Raw genomic sequence first — 21,222 nt, 5'->3', positions numbered from 1 at the left:
TCTTGGCAGATTTGTATGAAAATGGAGTTGTAACCATAAAAGTGATATATTAGCACTAAACTGTTTCAGCAGATTACTCAAAGGCAATTACATAGGCCAAAATGAGTGTATAATAAACTCTGACTGTTATTATTTCCAGGGTACAGTAAGCTTGATATGAATTTAAAAGGATGCCAGTTTAATTATCTACTTAACTCATTACAGTCATAGATTAACATAAACAATTGGTCTGGTGGCAACCTTTATACTGATGTATTCAATCTTGTTAAAAAAAGGAGGTTTCTCAGATGTAAAGGTTTATTAGTGCAAATTTTGGACTGTATCTTGATATACCTCAATAGAGCTAACAGTATTGGATAAACTTAACTCATTTAATTACTTGTTTTTCATTCACATAATGATATTTAAATTACTATACTGAGAAATGGTAAGAATAGTGTCAGTAAACTACAAGCAGCGAAAATTATTCACAGACTAAGTACAGATGCTCTAAAAAGTGTTTTTCCTCTCCCATTCACTTACTATCAAATGCTAAGACAGTTATACTAATCTATTCAGGTCAGTTTGATAGGGTAAAATGGTGATACTAAAACATCTTCACTCAGTTCAAAAGAGATGAAATTAACTAGCTACAGGAGAGAAAAACACAAACCTTCAAATAACAATTAATTAATTCAGGGTCTTTCAATTTTATGGTTTGCAGAACAGGAACTTTTGGAGTTGGGAACGGCTGAAAACAGGTTACAGTAGACACGATCTCTGAATATTACAGAGTGTAGGTGAAAAAATATGGGGATTTCTTCTGAGGCTGAGGAAAGAGGGCATTAAAAGGTAATATAAATTTTGAATACTTACCATTCTGACTGCTTCCTTAACTCTGCAAGTTGGTGGAGCCGCTTGAGTGCTTTTTCCTGTTTCTTCTCATCTTTCCATGACTTTGAAGCCACATTTCGAGCAAATTCCCTTTGTTTTAAATCTTTCAATCTCTGTGTGAAAAGAACAAAAAGAGAAGGGATTAAACATTACACAGCATTCCTCTTACTCAATTTATTTGCTTTTGGTGAAGTTAGTATGTAAATGGAGAGTAAAAATATACTTAAAAAGCTGTCATTCTAAGAGATTGAAAATGATGGTTTTGCCTAACAAAAGAACATGATTGGGCCATCACTATTCAGCTGATCAACACATACCTATGAATGATAGCTTTTTCATTTCTTATGAATACACAATTCTTCTGTTGTTTATAAAAAAATATAAACACACAAAACTAGACTCCATTTAATGTAGTTGAAATTTTCTTATTTAATTCAGTCAGTTGGAATTTAAACCTTAGCCATATACTGGAATAAAGCTGAACTTGTGTGTGTAATATATTTTATAGATCTCTATACTTGTACATGAATGCATGGATCAGTGTGTGCTACTGTGTTGATTTTGTAGCTTTTTAAGTTTGCCTTTTTTTTTTTTTTCAAAGGAGAGAATGATTGTCTGAAATATTTGATGAGGAAACTTGCTTATGGTTATTTTTGCAATTATTTTTTATCTTCTTGAACATCTATAAATCAAGTAATTCCTACTGGAGAGAGCAAAATTTTTCGCCTTTATTACTTTTTTTATTACTTGGTTTTGCACTGCTGATGGTATAAAGAAAAGTGAAGGAGAAGAAGACACAAACAAAAAAGTGTTTCAAAAACATCCTTTGCAAAAAAAAAGTGGTGCTGTCTTGCCTTTGAGTTCATTGTGTTATTCAGGATTCAACAGATCGTGTCCAACCTCACAACTTCCCGGTTCAGGTCCATGCTTCTGTGCTTCATGGCAGAAGTGCCTTCCTCCCTGTACCACCTCTCCGGTGTCGTGTTTGGGAAGGGCAGGTTTACAAACCAGAAGGGAGCTCTGGTGCATTCAGCCAGATGCCCAAACTGGAAACTTTGAGGACCAGGAGGGAGAACTAAACCACTGCATCCAGTTGCCCCTTTGTCTGGAGGAGGTCCTGTGCTCTGCTGTGAAATTCCGAACTTGAGTATCAACACCAGGAAATGCTAAATTTTCCATGGAGCCCAGAGAGCTGTTTTTGTGAGCTAGACTTAAAGAAAGGTTTTGGCATCACAGTAATTTTTCAACTGTTGCCCAGCTGGCAGCATCTGTGCCTACTTTCCTGTCCACCAACACCTAAAGATTAACATCCTAATCACTGCCATCATCTCCTGCTTTTGTTTCTCTATAGCATGGCCAAAAGAACAACATGCATCAGTAGGATAAATTGGAGGCTGACCCAGCATTTGTTTTCTGCAGCTCAGGTATGTGGAGCAGCCTAGCTATGGCACAGAGCTCTGCATGGGCCAGCAGGCATCTGCTTTCCAGAAACAGGGCTGAAGGCAGAGAGTCCTTAGCTTGTAGGGGTCAAGAGAATGATGAACGCATAAGAGTGAACTGCTTTCTGGAGAGAGGTCTAGCTTTTGTCAGTAGATGAAGACAAAAGGAGTAGGTGAAAACGGCTGTGTGGTTGCTTAATGCAATCTAAAAAACCAGCTAAAACAAAGCCATCCAGGTAGTGGTGATGACCTAGTATGGCAGAGAGGCATGGAAGAACCCTTGATAGAAACATACAGGATCTGTGATTACATTCTGTGAAGAGTGCTGCAAAGTTGTAGTGCATTATGTCCCACCACTGTCACATCAGCTGCCCTTCAAGTATGGGATTTTTTTAAAAGGCCAGATAACATCTGTGAGAGAAAAACAAACAAATGCTGGGAGACTAGAGCAGAATTTTCTTGTTTGCTTTCAGCCTTCTGGACCCCAAGACATGTGCCTCCGTGCCTGGTGAAGTAGGGAGAGCTGGGCTGCCCACAAATCAGCTTAAGAGCTGGCTCTCGACCATGTGATGTCTCTGCACAGGTAAACTGCTCAGGGAACTAGTGCACCAGCAACCAGAACTGTCCTACTGCCTGCTGCCTGTTCAAAGTTTAACAGTATTCATCAAAAATATTTACAGCCTGTCAAATCTATATGTTTCTCTGGAAAGTTTCTATCAGCTCCAACATCTAATATGTCACTGAATTAGATTCTGAAACAGGACAACTGCAGAGTCCTCTTCAAAGCTCTTAGGCTTCAGTTCCTTGGAAAGAAATGGTTGCTCCACCACATTTTTAGCTACATGCCCTCCCTCACTGTTTGCTTGCCCCTTGCCAGGCCATTCACTTAGTGCTCCATTCCCTCAACCTCATTCCCTGCAATTTACAGTAAAATGGATGAGTAGGTAAGACAATGTTAGTTTTGGTACAGGAAATAAGATTTTAAAATAATATGTAAAAGCCAAAGCTGCACAATAAATCAGAGAATCTTCCCAGAACACAGCCACACTTTTTGTCACTTAAGTAATGTTTACAAGAGTGTAGAGATATTTAAGCAGAAAAGATCCTATCCTCCATATAAAAACATAGGTAGTCTTGAGTCTTATTAACATCTTCAGTGTGAAGAAAGGGCAAAGAAACACATTTGAGAAATGTCCTTTAGTGATGCTTGCTATGTTTTAGCTGTCACTGTGGGCTGTTTGGTATCACACATAAAGCATTCATGAGGAAAAACAGAAAGAGTTTCTACCTGTCTGAAGAAGATGTGAAAGCTAGTACCACAGAGTTCAGGTACTGCAAAGAAATGCCTTTTCACTTCTTTGACAGTTAGGATGATAATCAACAAAGCAAATGGACCAACACTTAGAATAGAAGTTCTAGTGGTATTTTTTGCTCTTTAACGGCATCCAGCATGTGTCAAGGAAGCAGAGAAAAGAATAAAAAAATGTAGGTAAGCATAGCGGAGGACTTATCAACCGGAGATGAAATCCGAGAAATCAAAAGCATTTACAGTCTGAGCAGATAAAGGGCTCTCCCTGCACATCCCCTCATCAAAACAAGAAAGGCATGCTGCCAGGGATCCAGTTAGGAATCGTAATGAGATTTGTCAGCTGTGTTGGATAGACCATGGGACTGCCTGCTGAACCTGCAAAGCTGTGGTTTTCTTCACTAATAACCTGTGCCAGACTCCTGACAGGCACACAAATATTTTTCACATGCAGTGTACAACTGCATGCAACTGAGCAGGTATCTGAATGACAACTCTAAACTCACCAGGTGTTTTTGAAAATTAACATTGTTTTACACAGCAATTGCATTTTTCATGTAATTAGGTACTTAACTGGGCATCCAAATGCAGGCATGTGTAATAAATTATGATTTATTAAACAGCAATCTTGTGTTCTGTCCTTCACCTGCTACCAATATCATTACTATGGAGTTATATTTAATTTTTAGACTCATGTTCTATTCTTCTGGGTTTTGTGCACATGTGCAAGTAGACATTGCCATGTCTAAAAGTAATCCATCCCTTTTTTATAAGTACCCACACAGAATATTAAAATACTACAAAATAATATTCATTCTGAATCTCTTATTTTCCTCCTGAACTCTAGTATGAATCACCAGGAGACCCAAATTACTTAATGGAGCTGCATCTTCATTACCTATTTTTGCTAGTCATGAAATATCAGTGGCCAAATATCTGAACTTTAGCAATTTCTGCCCATTCTTAATGTTGGGTTGTTTTTTTTAAAATTGTCACTTTATTGTGGCCAGTAGTTGCTTTTCACTGACATACAAGCACCTGTAACATACTCACCACATTTTCTGTACTGAAAGTACTTGCTTTCCGGTATGATGCTGATTTCTATTCCTCCCTATGTAGGTGAACATTTCTCTGGATTGCTATCTGATCAAATTTAGATGCGTATAGTAGTTGCTTAGATTTTATTTACAACCACTGGAAAGAAATAAGCTCTTTTAGGGATCTAATCACTTCTTTATAAAGAAGCTGTCTAAAACAGGAGGGATAAAGTGAGATGTAAAAGTACCTCTTTCTGTGATTCTGTCATCTCAGACATAGACTTTTCATAGAGGAAACTGGTGCTATTGGTACATTTTTATTGCTATAGGTAATGCTCATGTCTACAGGTTACATAAAAGAGTACTTTGAATTAGTGTACTTTTAGCACATATAATAGAAAGAAAATTGAGGAAGGCATCTGGGCTTTTTTTATAAATCATTGACAAGAATACAGAGAAAGTTTACATAATCTACGTTTCCCTGCCAGATATGCATTCTCTAGGGGGTTTCTGACTTCAGGAACCATTTTTTCTGTATTGCTCCCTGATTCACTCTCTCATAATTTGAGGACCATAGGAACACAGTACTAAGGGACGGCATTAATTCTTTTGAGCATTCTGCCAGGGGCCATGCTCATCCCATTATACAGATCTAAAAGGGGTTCTCAGTATGAGTACTTCAGACACCAGGGCAAATGACTGTTGCTGCAAGTATAGTGAGAAGAAAATTCTCTTCTTATTCACAGCAGTATAACTGCATTGACTTAGATAGATAGTAAACTGCATAGATGTAAATCCCCCTTTGGGGAAAAAAAAATATCCATGCATTAAGTTATAAAATGGCAAGTTAATAAGAATTAAAGGACTTTTCCACTTACATTCAGACTTTTTTTTCCTCTGGAATATCATTCAGAATACATGCTCCAAAATGCTTATCATCCTGTAATGCATTGAAACCCCAGACAAAAATTTAGTAGCTTTCTTCAGTCAGCATTAGGTGTATGTCTCCTGTCATATTTAGAGAGCCTTCTCTGAATCTGCTAATGTGCTCTGAAGCTAATGTGAGTGTTTGAGTGCCTGACCGATTTCAGAAATTGATTTCCACTTGGTGGAAAAGCTCCTTAATTAAGTTCTAAACAAATCCACCATAAAAGGGTTAAATGAGGAAAAAAAAAAAGAAATGTGAATTTCAGTAATTATTCTCTTGCCTGTACCCTAACATTGGAACCAACGACATTATTTGTAAAATGAATTCACTCTGCAAGCCATCAAATGAGAATGATAGTTACTAGAGAACATAATTAGTCTTCATGTCTGAAGCTTATGGTATTAGCTCTTGAAGTTAAAGCCACGTAACAGCAAAGAAGGAATTTGCTTTTATTATGGTCAATATAATCCTAAAAATACATTGGAAAAGCTATTACATACAGGAATTAACCATGAGATATGAAGCTCAAAAACTAGCTGATAAATTTTCGTTTATTTTACTCATATAGCTACAGATCACTTTGAAGTGTGTGATAGTAATCATTTTTTGAGTAGTTTATATTACAGTCAATCTGAACAGATTCAGTATTGCTAGTGGGAATGAACGGAAATACAGAAAGTAAATATTATGGTATGGCTGGGTTAGGGAATGAGATGATAGCAGGAGGGGGGGAAAAGTCAGCCTGCAGACATGCTCTAGAGAATCCATCTATCCGTGAATGAGATGTTGATCACAGATCCAACCAGAAGGATACAATCAACAGATGGCTGTTTGGAGGGCTTGTTTTCGCAGGTCTTCATAGAAAATCCTGTTAAGTCTGTATAGACCATCTGATCTAATGCAATAGGTCTTCACTCCAGACAGCCATCAAGACCTACTAGTGCTTGCCTGTGTCTTTTCTGAGGGAGCTTCTTACTGTTCAACCAGATCTGCATATATTCCTGCTAATTAAACTAATTTCATCCACTGTTGGATAAACGCACATCCATTTGTACTGCTTGCGAGAGTCTCCCAAGTAAAGTTAGCACACATGAGTTTCATAGAGGCCATTTTCATAGGGGAGAGGATAGAACAGGCATTTTGTGGCAGTAACTCACTCATCTGAAGACCTGAGTTATTTGTGGATCCAGCATATGCTCCACTTGACCACCCGTGTTTATATCAGTTCCAATGAATTTATTACCATATGCTCCAAAAAGCTGTCTGCACACTGGATAATTGGATTAGGCGTATTCGGTGCCACTTCAGAATACAGAGTAATTCACCTAGTAAAAGCAACACATTTGAATGATAAGAAACTTGGGGCAGGGACTGTATCTTCACTGCATGGCCATATATTACCTTGCTCATTGAGGTGTAGGGCTCCCTTTCTTAGCTGGAGAAAAAACATCATCTTGTATGTTTTATTTCTTTTTCCTCTCATTTAAGGAGCTTCAAGAGAAGAAACTGGTATTATGGACCCTGTACAAGACTAGCTCCTTTCAAAAATTCAGTTCTTCTTGTAATCTTATTTTAAAAATATTTAAGCCTTTCCTCCATTTTTTTGGAAGCCTGTCTCACCAGTTTGCTTTATTTTGTTCCAACTGTAGCAGGCAGGATACAAGATCTCCTACATCTTAACGAAAAGAACAAGACTCTGAATTATCCAAGAATTCAACAAGTAACTCCAAAACCTGGCCTCAAAATTCCTTCAATGAGACCATCAGACTTGCAGGGTAACAAAAAATTATAGTAGAAGTGACCGTACATAGATTTTACATAGCACTTTCTACAGGCAGATCGCAGGCTTCTTATGAAACAGGTGTCTTTACCACCGTGATACCATTTTACTAATAAAGAAATGAAGGCAAAGAGGGACAGAGCCGCTTCTGAAAAGAGCAGGGAGGAAGCTGAATTAGTACTTACAGATATATGTTTAATTACCGCATCTGACTGTAAGCCCATTGAAACAAAAGGAAAGATGCCAGACATCTGAACAAAGCCTAAATTTGATTTACTTGTATAATCAATTGATTCTGGATAGTGCTGAGGGAACAACAATACAGCATAAAGGATATTACAAGCTATTGTGCTATGTCCATAGGCTTACATAAAGGAAAGTTCAATCAGCAGAACACTGCACAATGACTTTGAAGTGCTGTACCAGAGAACAATCTGTCACTAAAGAGAGTCATTTTAAGATCTACTTGAGATAAATGTAGTATTGTTTATAGGTACCACTTACTGCACTTTAGATGAAAAGGTATGGTCAGGTCAAATAGTGAAAAATAATATGTGCTTGAAGGATATTAAAGGCAGTTATAAGCAGAAACCTCATAAAATATCTCAAGGAAATAAAATATTGCTTTTTCTAATAGGATGTAATTGCTATCCATAGAAAGCATTTTAGGCAGATTATTTATTTTTTATTCATTCAAAATCAGAATATTCTTTCTCTTGTATTTGTTTAAAGTAGATTGACCTCTTCTGGAGTAGGAGAGTTCTGGTAGCAATACTATAACAAAATGCCTGCTCAAAGTAAAGAAGGTTTAATAAATGGCATTTCCTTGCAGTTTTTGGCAATAATAAAAGATCACAAAGGACCTTTGTAATCACCTGATCAAAACTTTTCAATAACACAAGACAGAGGACAACCTGATTTGGTATGTTTTAACAAATTGATAAAATCAAGTTACTTTGACAAGATCTATTTTACATAAAGCAATGCAATTAATTATATTATAATTCCTTAATACTTTATGGAGTCCTGTATCAGTCATGTCAGTATTTTTACTGGCACTAATGTCAGGGTGACAGATTTTCTTGTTTATTCTTTCTAAATCCCAGCAGGGTATTATCTAGCTTCTAGCTTGATGGATTTTCCTCTAGTGCTCTGAGACTTATTAAAAATCAACATTAATGATTAAGAGAGTTTATGGCCATCTCTTTCCTAACACTTAAATGTTGATCACCTGAACCCACTGATACAAAAACATTTCGTTCTAAATTTTGTTGTTTGATATCCTTCTAAACTAATGGTAGACTGGTACTTTAAAAACATCATAAACATCATAGTAGTGACTAAATCATCTGGCTTTGCGCCAAGTACAGAATGGAAATCTGTGTTGAATAGTCCTTTTTACCTCACCGCTGACAAGTAATTCATTTCTATTTGAAGCAGAAGATTCTTTATGTCCTCAATATACTTTCAGAAACCTTCTTGCCCTCAGCTCTGATGGCTTTCCTTTTGCCCTTTTTACTTCCTCCATCACTTTTTTCCAATTTCTTCACTTCTGATTTATGATATTTACCATCGATTTTTCCTTATTCTCCTTTATTATAAATTTAAGCCACAGAGAATTGACTTTCCTTCTAAATGAGATTAGCTGTTTATAACTTATTTGGTCTCTTTTGGTTTTGAGATTTGGGTTCTTAGACCATCTTCCAAGTGCTCTTTAAAATTTCCTAGGTGTCTCTCACATCTTTCTATTTGAATTCCTCCTCCCAGTACATTTGGAAAGCTAGTTCACCAATTATGAAACTAGATTCCTTAAAGAAGTATATGTTACAGTTTGTTATTTATAAAAATATATGCAAATATATTATTTGCATTTACCGAAAACAAAAATTTGGCTTTTGAAATTTCCTGTATGCCTGTGTTGATCATCATAATGTTAATAACATATGAAGATCAGCAGTTTAAAGACCCATAATGTGGATGAAGTACTTTTGTGCTATTCTTAACAGAAGGGAGGCCCATGGAGGAAGCAAATTCAGATGGATAATCTGTTAATTTTAATTTCTTCATGCATGAGATCGAGTAGCAGTTTATGTTGCAGTCTGTGGTTTATTTACAGGAGGAGGTGAACAGATATCCCATTTATTTAGCAGGGTAATTCACTCCTGCAATAGCCTGGTTTAGTCTTTGGTTGTCTGAGACAATCTTCTGAGAACACATCTCAGTCAATTATACTAATTTAAAAAGGGTTTTTTTATTATAATTTTTTCTTTTATTAAACTCTTTTCCAAATTTCTCTCACATTATTATTATGTGTTATCCTCCTCTCTTCTGTCGGGTTCTCACACCAGTTCAGCAGCATTTCCCTCCTAAATAACAAAAACAATAATGTGCTTTCTAAGCACATTCAGTATGTCATGGACAAAGATGACCAAACTGTGCAGATTATAAACTGGAAAATTAGGACATCATTGACCCTGCACAAAGACCAAACTGTGCAGAGTCAATGATGTCCTAATTTTCCAGTTTATAAAGGCAAAAATATTTTGGCTTATCTAGTACCTTTTTTATTCCCACATGCTTAAAATGGTATTTTTTTGCAATGCATTATTTGGACCCCCTGAACATACTGCTGTTGCAACCCGCGGTGCCTGAGGCTTTTGCTAAGAAAAGGAGCTGAAAGTGAGCACATGGTCAGCTCTGCAGTGCAGCCCACTGGCGTGTAACATACCACTGAGTCAAAACTTGACACCTTTCCATTGTGATTCCATAATTTAAAATTCATAATACTGTTCGAGAAACTGCTCCTTGGAAAGATGGTGGAAATGATATACTGCATCCAGTTCTGGGCTCCCCAGTTCAAGAGAGACAGGGAACTACTGGAGAGAGTCCAGCGAAGGGCAACAAAGATGATGGAGGGATTGGAGCATCTCACTGATGAGGAAAGGCTGAGAGAGCTGGGGCTCTTTAGCCTGGAGAAGAGAAGGCTGAGGGGAGACCTTATTAATGTTGACAAGGGTCTAAAGGGTGGGTCGAAGGAGGATGGAGCCGGACTCTTCTCAGTGGTTCCCAGTGACAGGACGAGGGGCAACGGGCACAAGCTGGACCATGGGAAGTTCCATTCAAATATGAGAACAAACTTTTTTCTGGTGAGGGTGGCAGAGCCCTGGCAGAGGCTGCTCAGGGAGGGTGTGGAGTCCCCTTCTCTGGAGACCTTCAAGCCCCACCTGGATGCTCCTGAGTGATGTGCTCTGGGCAACCCTGCTTTGGCAGGGGAGTTGGACTAAGTGATCTCTAGAGGTCACTCCCAACTCTGACAATTCCGTGATTCTGTGATGAGCATGATGCACTTTTATAAGAGCAATCTCAAACTATTTCTTTTATCCCCTTGTATGTTGTGGAGCTATGGGACATTAACATTTAATGTCCCTCTCTGCCCCCTTACGCGTGTCTCAGACTATGTATGTTTGTATTCACTCTTACATCAAATGATGCTATAAACACATCTAGTTTTTCACGTAGACATGGACATTGTTAATATTATAAAGGTGATCTGTCGCTCACCTCTTCTGAAATACTTTATGTCACTTCTCAAATTCTTTGCCCGTTACTTGACACAAACAAACTTTTAAGCAAACTTTACTCTACTACTTTCCCACTCCCCCACCCAAGAAACTTTTATTCTTGTAAAATTTGAAGTTGGTGGCTTCTTATTCTAGTAATCCATACTTTTTTACTCCTATGAATTTTAATTATTTCTTGAAAAAAAAGAAAGATTGTGAGTTTATGTACTAAAATGGAACGGCAATCCTCTTAAAATATGCAGTAACTCAGACAAAATATAGTGATAGTGACTTTATATTCTTTGGACTAGGTGAGTTAAAATGATACTGTAAATACTGTTTTAATTTATGAAAAATATTCTATTGTTTTCCCAGGTATTATTGGTTTAGCTTTTAGAAGGACCTTGTGCAAAAATAGGTAAGGAATTACACATGATTAAAAAAAGTGTTCATTTCCTAGAAATAACAGAAAATAGCTGTAACAGTTTTTGTACACTTCTCCTGTACTCCATGTTCCAGTTTATTAGTTTATGACCTGCTGTTTTGAATGTGTACAGGTCCATTCCATGATAATTTTCAAACTGCAGGCCAGAATCTTCATTTTCTTTTTAACCAAGTAAAAGGACTTCATATTGTGCTAAATTTCAAATTGGGAAGGAAATCAGAATCTAACATGGGCTATTGAGAGCAATAATTATAGCAGTGAATTGAATGTTTGGTGTAACCCAGGCTTAAATGATATAAAAGTAATACAGAACTCAGAAAAGATGGTTATTAGGAGATGATGGGAAGACGGAATTTTTTTTTGAAGTAAAAAAATAAGATGAGGTTAATCTGAGTATTCTGTGTTCAATTACATTGAACCTTTTAGGCAATATTTTTGTACACAAATATAGGTAACTGTGATTTAATATATTGTATTATTTTACCCTGAAACAAACTTTACCCAATAATATCTCAACTAATTATGATTTGATATTCACCGAATCAAATCCTTATCTAAGACTGGATATCCAAGGCAGGCTCAGAATACAAGCAATAGGTTATATAGCTTCTGCTGGATATCATCAATACCTTGCCCAATCCTATAAATCCTAAATGGAAAGTGTAAATACAGAGCAATGGAATATAACTGCAATCACACTATTAAGTATTTAAGTGTCTGTTTTGAAAGAAGCAGTGCTAAGAATCCATCAACGTTAAGGGCTGAAAAGAAACAGAGAAATGCTAACTATAAGCATAAAATATCCTACAGGGTCCTGGGTGTTTCTGTCAATTCCTCTATACTTACTTGTTTGAAGAACCAGAATTTCTGCTCTGTAGGAAATTTTGACGTTTGGGATTTCTTTACTTCTTAGTCTTACTAGGAGAAGTAACAATTCGAAAACTTATTAAAAAATGGATAGCATAAAATATCCTACAGGGTCCTGGGTGTTTCTGTCAATTCCTCTATACTTACTTGTTTGAAGAACCAGAATTTCTGCTCTGTAGGAAATTTTGACGTTTGGGATTTCTTTACTTCTTACTAGGAGAAGTAACATTTCGAAAACTTATTAAAAAATGGAAATTTTGAGTGCTTCCAAGTTACTTGATGTTGATGCATCTAAATAGCAATAAAACATAATGCCTTAAAGTTGTAATTTTCATAACTTTTAAAATATCAATAATAGTAAATATAATATGTGCATATGCTGCAATGAATATTTAAAAAATATTCTTAAATACTTTACAAGAATATTTTTAAGCATTTTTTAAAGTAACACTTGTTGAAGCAAAATATTTCAATCCTTATGAACCATTTCAACCTGATTGAAACTAAATGATGTAAACCTTTTGAACAAAAAATGGTTTTGATCTTCTCATATTCCTGCAAAACAAATCTACTCTAAAAATAACATTTCCTGATAAAAAAGTGTTCAGTTGTCAATTATTTTTTGTTTAGGAAACATTTGGTTTTTATTGTCCCAGCACTTGTGATAATATATTTATCTGGCATTCACTTGAATGTCATCTACATTTCTCTAGATATTCCCTTGCAATTTAATCTGAGAAGGTGCTTAAAGAGCCTTCATCTTTATAATGGCTCCTGGTGGAGCCTAATTATTATGAAATTGCAAAAGCTGTGAAATGATAATTAGTCTGGGTTACCTCCTTCATTTTTCCCTAAGAAAATATGTTAATTAATGCTTTTAACTAAGTAAGGATGATAAATGACTATTCTCACCATTTTTATTGCTGTCTTGGTGATGCACAGATATATTTCTGTTTTGCTTTCAAATTATTTGTTTCTGCTGTGACTGTCCCTTAAAGATGTACAAGGCACATTTTACGGCTCCTCGAACACAAACACAGTAGATTAGCATGACTTTAAAGCTCCACAGGAGTCAATTGCTCAGCTACATCCTTGCACATTAATTACCGCATGGAAGGTGCAGACAGTCAAAAACGAACAGAACCATAACAGATGCAGATTTGAGAGACCCATTCATAGGGCCTGATGTATTTTGAGGATGCCAATGGGATTAGAAGAATTATTATTTTTCCAGAGGATGGAAAGATACGAGCAAGAGAGGTCTGTTCAAAAGTTATGCAGAAGCCGACAGAAATGTAATCTTTCTGTGAACATTTGAGGGTACAGCATTTTGATAGCAAAGCTAATCCCCCAGTATTTCCAAAAAGCTGACTATGGCATAGAATTTCCCCAGCTAAAATATGTACAGGTGTGTTGTGACCTGCCCAACAGGTTCCCTAATCTAGTTGAACAGCACCTTATTCTACAAGTCATTTCACAGATTTGAGTTAAAGGACTTGTGAACAGACAGTAATCAAAGAAAATCATAGAATCTGGCACTATTTGGTGCCTATCACCTCACTATTTGAAGCAAGACTTGTAGAGCCTGACCTTAAGATGAAACAATTGTTCAAGATCTACTGATTTAACAAAAAAAAAAAAAAAAAAGTGCAATATGGCCTAGAAGCAACATTATCTAATGTTTGCCATTCTATGTTCAGTATTGTCCAGTTCTTATTAATTCCTGGTAAACAGGTATTTTTGCATGAAAGGTGACATATTGCATAGAGTATGAAGAAAACATTACTAAATATTTTGCTACTTCTGCCCATATTACTGGCATTTAAAAGTGGAAAAGACATCTGAGCTAAAAATGGGACTGCAACACCCAATGTAATTTATCTTGTTCATTAAACAATACAGGTACCACTCCAGCCTGATTGCCCTAAAGATTAACTGAAAATGGGAATAATAATTTAAAGATAAAAATTTAGGTTCTCCGTATCTACCCCATTTTCTTAAGTAATATCCTATGTATTGCATGTATTAGTATTTCAGAACTGAGAACCAAAGAGGAGTATGTTGATTTTAATCATCCCTTTTTACACAGCATGAAAAAGAAGAATGACTGGGTCAAATACACCATTTATATGTTTCAGAAAGTCTTTTGTTTCAGAATTCATTGAATTTACATTGTAATTGCTCTATTAAATCAGTCACAACAGAATGTTTTAATTTATTTGTTTTTGAGAATTTTTTCTCTATCCATATTTGAAATGGAAGGAAAGTTACCACACTTTTTGTCTAAATATAATTAAATAATAATCTGTTTCTTCAGATTCTTGGTCGGGAATTATTGTACAAAATTAAACTCTAAACTGGTGTTTTAGGGCAGAATTTCATATTTTTCTGTGGTTTGGCATAATCTTTTCTTTTTTTTACAAAAATCCTTAAGATTCCTTTCTTATTTGAATAAGCCATCCATTACACTGCATCAACAATTCCTCCAGCTTGAAAAATTAGTTGCAAAACTTTAGTAATTAAAAAGTGTACCCTCTGAGAAGAATGCAAAGGACAATAACACAGTCATTAATGAAGAGCTTCCTGTAACTGACATTCTGGTTATTGCTATGTCTTAAATGCCAAAATCTGATAATACACTTCAGTAATTCCTTATATAATTAAATGCTTAAGAAATATCTTACAGTCCTTGGACCATCATTAACAACTATGAAATTAGGTGTCCCATGGGCTTTTTTTTCCAATTTAAAGAGGGTTAAATTGCTAATTTACATGTTAATTAGCATTCATTCTAAAGAACACCAAATGTAATTCCATAGCATCTAGCATTTAACAATTTAGCTTTTGAAGACATTAAATTTAAAAGAAGATCTGCATTATTTGCAATAATTTTTTTTGAGGGCTAATGATGAAAGGAATCTCATTATTCTAAGCAACATGCAATTTAAAAAGGATGAATGCTGCCAATTTGTTTACTTTATCACTGAGTAATAAGAAAGTAGCAAAGAATCAGCAGAGCAGCAGGTCCAGTAGTTCTTAATAAGGCCCACTGACCTGCAAAGACTGGTAAAGTTTAAAATAAAGAATTGTTTCTGATGACATTTCTTTGGAATCTGTTGCCTGGAGTCATGCCCAGTCACCGGAGTGTGCTCAGTGGTATTTGATAATACCACAGCTTCTGCTGCTCTGGAGCTACTCTGGTACGTACATTTGCTGTAGTGTGCAAGTAAAGCATGTCTGTGTAGGACAGCTATAAATACAAGCCTCCTCTTACAACATTTAAGAAAATATTGCATACTTTTCTAAAATAAGCATTCACTTCAAGATCATAGAATCGTAGAATTGCCTAGCTTGGAATGGACCTATAAGATCATCTAGTCCAACCATCCACCTAACTCTGACAAAAAAAAAAAACAACACATCACTAAACCATGTCACTAAGCTCTATGTCAACCTGACTTTGAACACCTCCAGGGCTGGTGCCTCAACCACTTCCCTGGGCAGCCCATTCCAATGCTTATATCCAATCTGAACCTCCCCTGGCTCAACTTGAGGCCATTTCCCTCTTGTCCCATCACCTGTTCCTTGGGAGAAGAGACCGACCCCCCCTGGCTACACCCTCCTTTCAGGGAGTTGGAGAGAGCCAGAAGGTCTCCCCTCAGCCTCCTCTTCTCCAGGCTGAACACCCCCAGCTCCCTCAGCCTCTTCTCATGAGACTTGTTCTCCAGACCCCTCACCAGCTCTTGTTGCCCTTCTCTGGACCCGCTTCAGCCCCTCAGTGTCTTTTTTGTGGTGAGGGGCCCAAAGCTGGACACAGGCCTCGAGGTGGGGCCTCACCAGTGCCCAGTACAGGGGGTACAGAGATAATTTCAGACTGGTAAAATAAATGTTCTTAATACAGTGATGCCACAGAATTATCCTATTGTTTACCTCCTACTTTTGCTCATAGGCTTTACACTGCTCCTTTGCTTAAATGCTGATGTCATCCTGTAAGGCTTTATGTTACCCTTATTTATATTAGCTGCAGTGATGTGACACAACCTGTCTGGCTGTTTCTCTGTGCTGCTACTTCAGCATTTCAAAGATGCTGGACTGCAGGTACTTTCACACACAGCAGTTGATGCAAACATGCTTTTAGAAAGGGAAGATGTCTCAATTTCTAAATGACAGAAAGAAGTGTTCAGGCCAAGAAAATTTTAGTCTTACATTATCTGTCAGTGGCAAAAGATGGAATTGTACACAAGCATAAGCATAAGACATTTAATTCTTTGCTATTTTTTTTCAGACCCCAGCCATTTTTTATGTTGTGTTAAGTCCTTTGTATTTTTTTTTCAATACAGAATTTTGTGCCAATATAAAATCTGTGGCATTCTCGTTAACAGAATTAGAGTTGTGAAATGTGATTTTCGTATTGCCTATCAGCTCTAAGTGGAATGGCTTAGATATTGGTGGCTCCAAGTGGCTGATATTGACAGTCTCCTCCCGTCTTTCTCCTGGTATTTCCCCTTATTTACGGATTGTGTCTCTGGGTCCTTCTACTTGTTACTCCTTTTTATCCCTTTATTCTACAGAACTTTCATTGTCTTCTAATTTCAGAGTGATAGTTCCATGCCTTTCTGTTCTTGCAATCTCTGTCTCTCTCTGTCCATTACACCTATTCCCATAAGTACTTCCTAAACCCACTTCTTCTCCTTCTGTTGTCCCTTCATTTCATATCATCAGTTCTCTTGTAGCCAACAGCTTCATCCCCTGCACAAGATGGATTCATTCCTCAAGTACCGTCCATCTTCAGTACTGAGTCAGGGAGTTTTCCTTAGGGAAAGCAACATGCAACCTGAGATCAAAGATTTTATTAAAGAGCAGACACATAAAAGTATCAGATTAGGTTGTCCAAACAGTATTGGTTCTGGTGCCTATCACTTCCTTATTTTTGACTGCAAAACCTATGTATTTTTGCTGGAATTTACTAAAGTTTGGGATCTAGAACAAATATTTCAGCCCAAATTCTGAGAGCAACAGAAACCTAGGTGTTAAAATACAAAATATTTAGAAACCTTAATTATAAGCATCACAGCCAGTTCTATATGTAACAATCTAGTAGATACCATGGTGTAATCTAGTTTGTAATCAAAACTAATTTAGCAACAAAAGGGATGAGTAAAAGGAATTTGTTCACAAGAACAAATTCTGAAGGAATGAGAAGAACTCTTTAAGTTAATTACAGGAAAGGCAGTGTGAGAAAATGAAAACTATTCAGCAAGAAATTATCAAAAACCTGCTCTTTGGTAACAGCTACAATCAGAATGGAAGTAATTTTTGGGAGTGTGAAAAAGAATACACACTGCAAAATCAGTGTATGATGAAAAGCTAAGACAGTATGAAGCTATAACAGAAATTAGAGAATGTAATAAATGGCATAGGCATAAGCAATAATAAGAAAATCACTGGTTTCAGAATGAGCAAGAGGACAGTGTGTCTTTAAGGGAAAAAGATACTGAAATGATAGGACAGACTATAGAAATTAATTCTTTACTTTTAGCTTTGGCTTTCACGTGAAAGAAAACAAGGCTTATGCCAGCAATGTAAAGACTGTTCTGTTTCCAAGATAAGAGAAAGGTGTGCTTAACAGGAAAGTGCAGGGAAAATTGAATCAGTGTGTGTATTGTAGAATAATGAATAAAATAACATTCAAGAGTTCGTCAGCATCAAAACCCCCAAAATTCCAGAGAAAATAAATACTGTGACAAAGCAGAAATGTCTGACAAGACATATACAGGCATAGTTGATAATTCTAAGTAATTGTTTAACTGTGATAGTTAAAGCATAAACCGGTAATAGATTTGCCTAAAGCTAAAAATACATGGGCATTTTGCTGAAATTAAAGAATAATCTGTGGAAAAATCTGAGAAACTGTTGACCATATTGAATCATTTTGATTTATGTGTCAGAAGCATCTAATCTGACTAGAGATAATTAAGGTAAATATTCTGAAGATGGAAAAATAAATAATACATAATAACCTTCATCTCTAAAACCTCTCTCTTGTAGAACATCTGAGCATCTTTCATTTTATACATTTGAATATTTTAATTTATTTTTGTGGGGATGCTTGTAGGCATACATTCTAGACAGTTCACAACTGTTTTCAGGACTGGGCCTAATTTTACCTACTACAAATCACACACACATGGTATAGTCATTTGTGTATGTGGCATTTGTTTTTGAGCATAGCAATCTATTGGTACCTAAAAACAGGAGGACAATAGCGACCACACATACAAAATTCCTCTATCACTTCAAGTCCACTTATAAATGAGCTGTTTGAGGGAATCTAGCATCGTTTTGTTGTTTCTCTTGCTTGACTCCTTTTCTTTTACCTTTAATACAGTTCTGGTTCTGTCTTTCTTACTAGTGATGCGATGAATGCGAGAATTTTACTGGAAGTATGCATGTGTTTCTTAGCAAGCATCAAACCAAGGTCATTTTTGTGAAGTTACAGGAGCAGAATGCTGATGGCTGCAGACAGCATCGCTCCCTGACTGAGAGCAAGAAATGCTGAAGTCATTTGCCTTTCAGGTTATTTTCTGAGGACATAGAGAGCACAGGACTCATGTGCGCAACTTGACCCTAAAAAAGTAGGCAGTTCTTGAAGGCCAGTGTCCTGGTGCAGAGAAGCAGAAGCAGGGTCTACAGGGAAGGACATTAGCCTTGTCCATGTGGGAGTACAAGAGGGATGGTGAGTCCCCCTATTTATTGAGGGGAAAAAAAGCAGAGACTACACAAAAACAAGTAGTAATGCTAGTGCAACCCAGTCTGTTTGACTAGTGTATCCTTACAGCTAAATATATGATACGTTGTCCAGAAGAAGGTTTCTTATTGTTGCTGTGTTTGCCTAATTACCCAGTTCCCAAAATGAAATCTCTCAGATATTGCCAAACCAGTTCTTTTTTTCCTCCAAATGAAAATTGTCTGGGCAATAGGAGAGGTATATCTTAGAGTCAACATGCAGGACCTACTTTTCCTCCAGTAAATATGCAGATGCTGGAAAAAACACCCTAAAGATGAATGAACAAAGTCTCAGCACCACACTCATTCCTGGAACTTTCTCTGTATTCATTTATCTGCACATTTTCTAGGTGATAGAGGCAATGCTAGCTAAAATGTAAGCATATTTGCTAGCTTTGATGTTTAACAGGAGCTAAATCTCTGCCTGAATTAGAGTTTAAATCCACAAGCACCGTAAAGGCTTAATGGCAAGTGCCCACAGCTGTACACACTAAATCAGACTTTCATACAAAAAATATAACCGAGTGCTAACATGCATGGATTTAAATTCTAAGAAGCAGGTATGTGCATGTGAACTAGTGTAGACTGAAAATTTTGTTTACCTACTTATACAGTACTGCCTGCATCAAGAACACTAAAATTCAGATATTTATTTTTCATATGAAAGAATGTTATGTATTTAACTGTATGGCTAAATTTTTACAACAAAACTAAAAGACCTGTTTTGTCATCAGAAACCCCAAGATGGCAATACAGCCTTGTTTTTCTTTGCTGCTTATTTCTATTACTATTATTATCATCACAATTATTATATTGCAGTATATGGAACAGATATGTGATTTTCTCCTTTGCTGACATCTAAAAGCCTTGCTGATTGCTAAGGATTATTTATACAAAAACTGAAAGCTCCAACTACTTTGACATTAAGAGTGGATGAATGCTATGCATGACCTGGAGGTATTAAAAGATTCCATTTAATAACATTAACCACATAAACATCTCTGCTCAAGTTTGTCTTCCTTTTATAGATGTGTGTGACTTAGGAGCCCTGTTAAAAAATTTATACTTCTATATTATTTTCAGTTTAACAGGTAACATACATCCACACAGATTTTATTTTCAGGCAGCAGCCTGCATTGATTATCTACATACTAATCACTTTTGAATGATTTCATACCAGCATCCTTACCCTTTTCAGCGTTCAGATAGTTCAACAGGGCCAAGGTAATCAGTTCTGATGTGGTTAACTTTTGTTACAGAGAACAGGGACAGCAAGTGATAGCAAACATCGTTCACCTTGATGCTTGATGAGAGACGCTGCAGAACTGTCATGTGTGCTACTGCCTGTGACTGCTGCCTAGCACGCTATAAAATCATAGATTTCATAGCAGAGGAAAAACACAGAGGAAAAAAAGCTGTTGGTTTCAAGTGGGTTAGCTGGTGTATGCTGGGCAGTGAGACACGTATGCACAGGGCTGTACGGTGCTGAACGATTAGGTGCTCCCAGGAAAGTCACCCACAGTCCTGCCCCATGCTTTAAAGTATCAGGCTCTACAACAGAGAGCTCGAGTAGAGATGGGTGGGAGCACAGCCTTTCACTCAAACAGATTTTTCTGGGTTCACTTTATCCAACCTCGCACTCAAAGAAATTAATTTCCAATCACAAGTAATAGAAATGAAAAATTATTATAGGGCAATGCAGCAGGAAAGATGTGGGCAGAATTAATTAGGACTGATGCTGCCAAGACAACCAAAGAAATAAGAGCTGCTTAATACTCAGGCAATATTACTCAAAAATATATAAATCAGATTAGACCTCTCCAAGGTCATTATAGAGTTAGAAGATAACAAAGGTATAGGCACAAGAGTTCTTTGATGTTCTGTCAAAGTTATATTTGTATGCATATGTGTGTATATATATGTATGTAGTATTTTTATATATATAAGTATGAATATGTGTAGTGTGCAGAGAGAGACAGAAAGTCTGTCTGAGTATACTGCTTTAGAATAACCTAACTTAGCAGAAAGTCCAGTTATGCAAACAAGCTCAGATTGTCGACATAATATTTTGCAGTCTTCTGAGGACAGGGAAGGCAACTCCTCTTACATCAGCTGCTAGATCCAAGACTCAGTACTTTCTGCTTTAACAGCTGGTTGAAATCACAGATGAGAAAATGGATCAGGAAATTAATTTTATAAAA

At 36.7% G+C, this 21,222-nt stretch overlaps 1 protein-coding gene across 1 annotated transcript in view; it reads right to left on the bottom strand.

The window, feature by feature from the left end:
* ZNF804B (zinc finger protein 804B) overlaps positions 1 to 21,222 on the bottom strand; it is a 66,850-nt gene that overhangs the window by 9,103 nt on the left and 36,525 nt on the right. The window contains exon 6 of the mRNA XM_014952948.1: positions 856 to 986. Within this exon, the coding sequence (XP_014808434.1) occupies positions 856 to 986 (131 nt within the window). The remainder of the gene's footprint in view (positions 1 to 855; positions 987 to 21,222) is intronic.

Source organism: Calidris pugnax, unplaced genomic scaffold, assembly GCF_001431845.1.
Source record: "Calidris pugnax isolate Ruff unplaced genomic scaffold, ASM143184v1 scaffold181, whole genome shotgun sequence".
NCBI lineage: Eukaryota > Metazoa > Chordata > Aves > Charadriiformes > Scolopacidae > Calidris > Calidris pugnax.
This window is presented reverse-complemented; position numbering and strand designations above follow the sequence as displayed.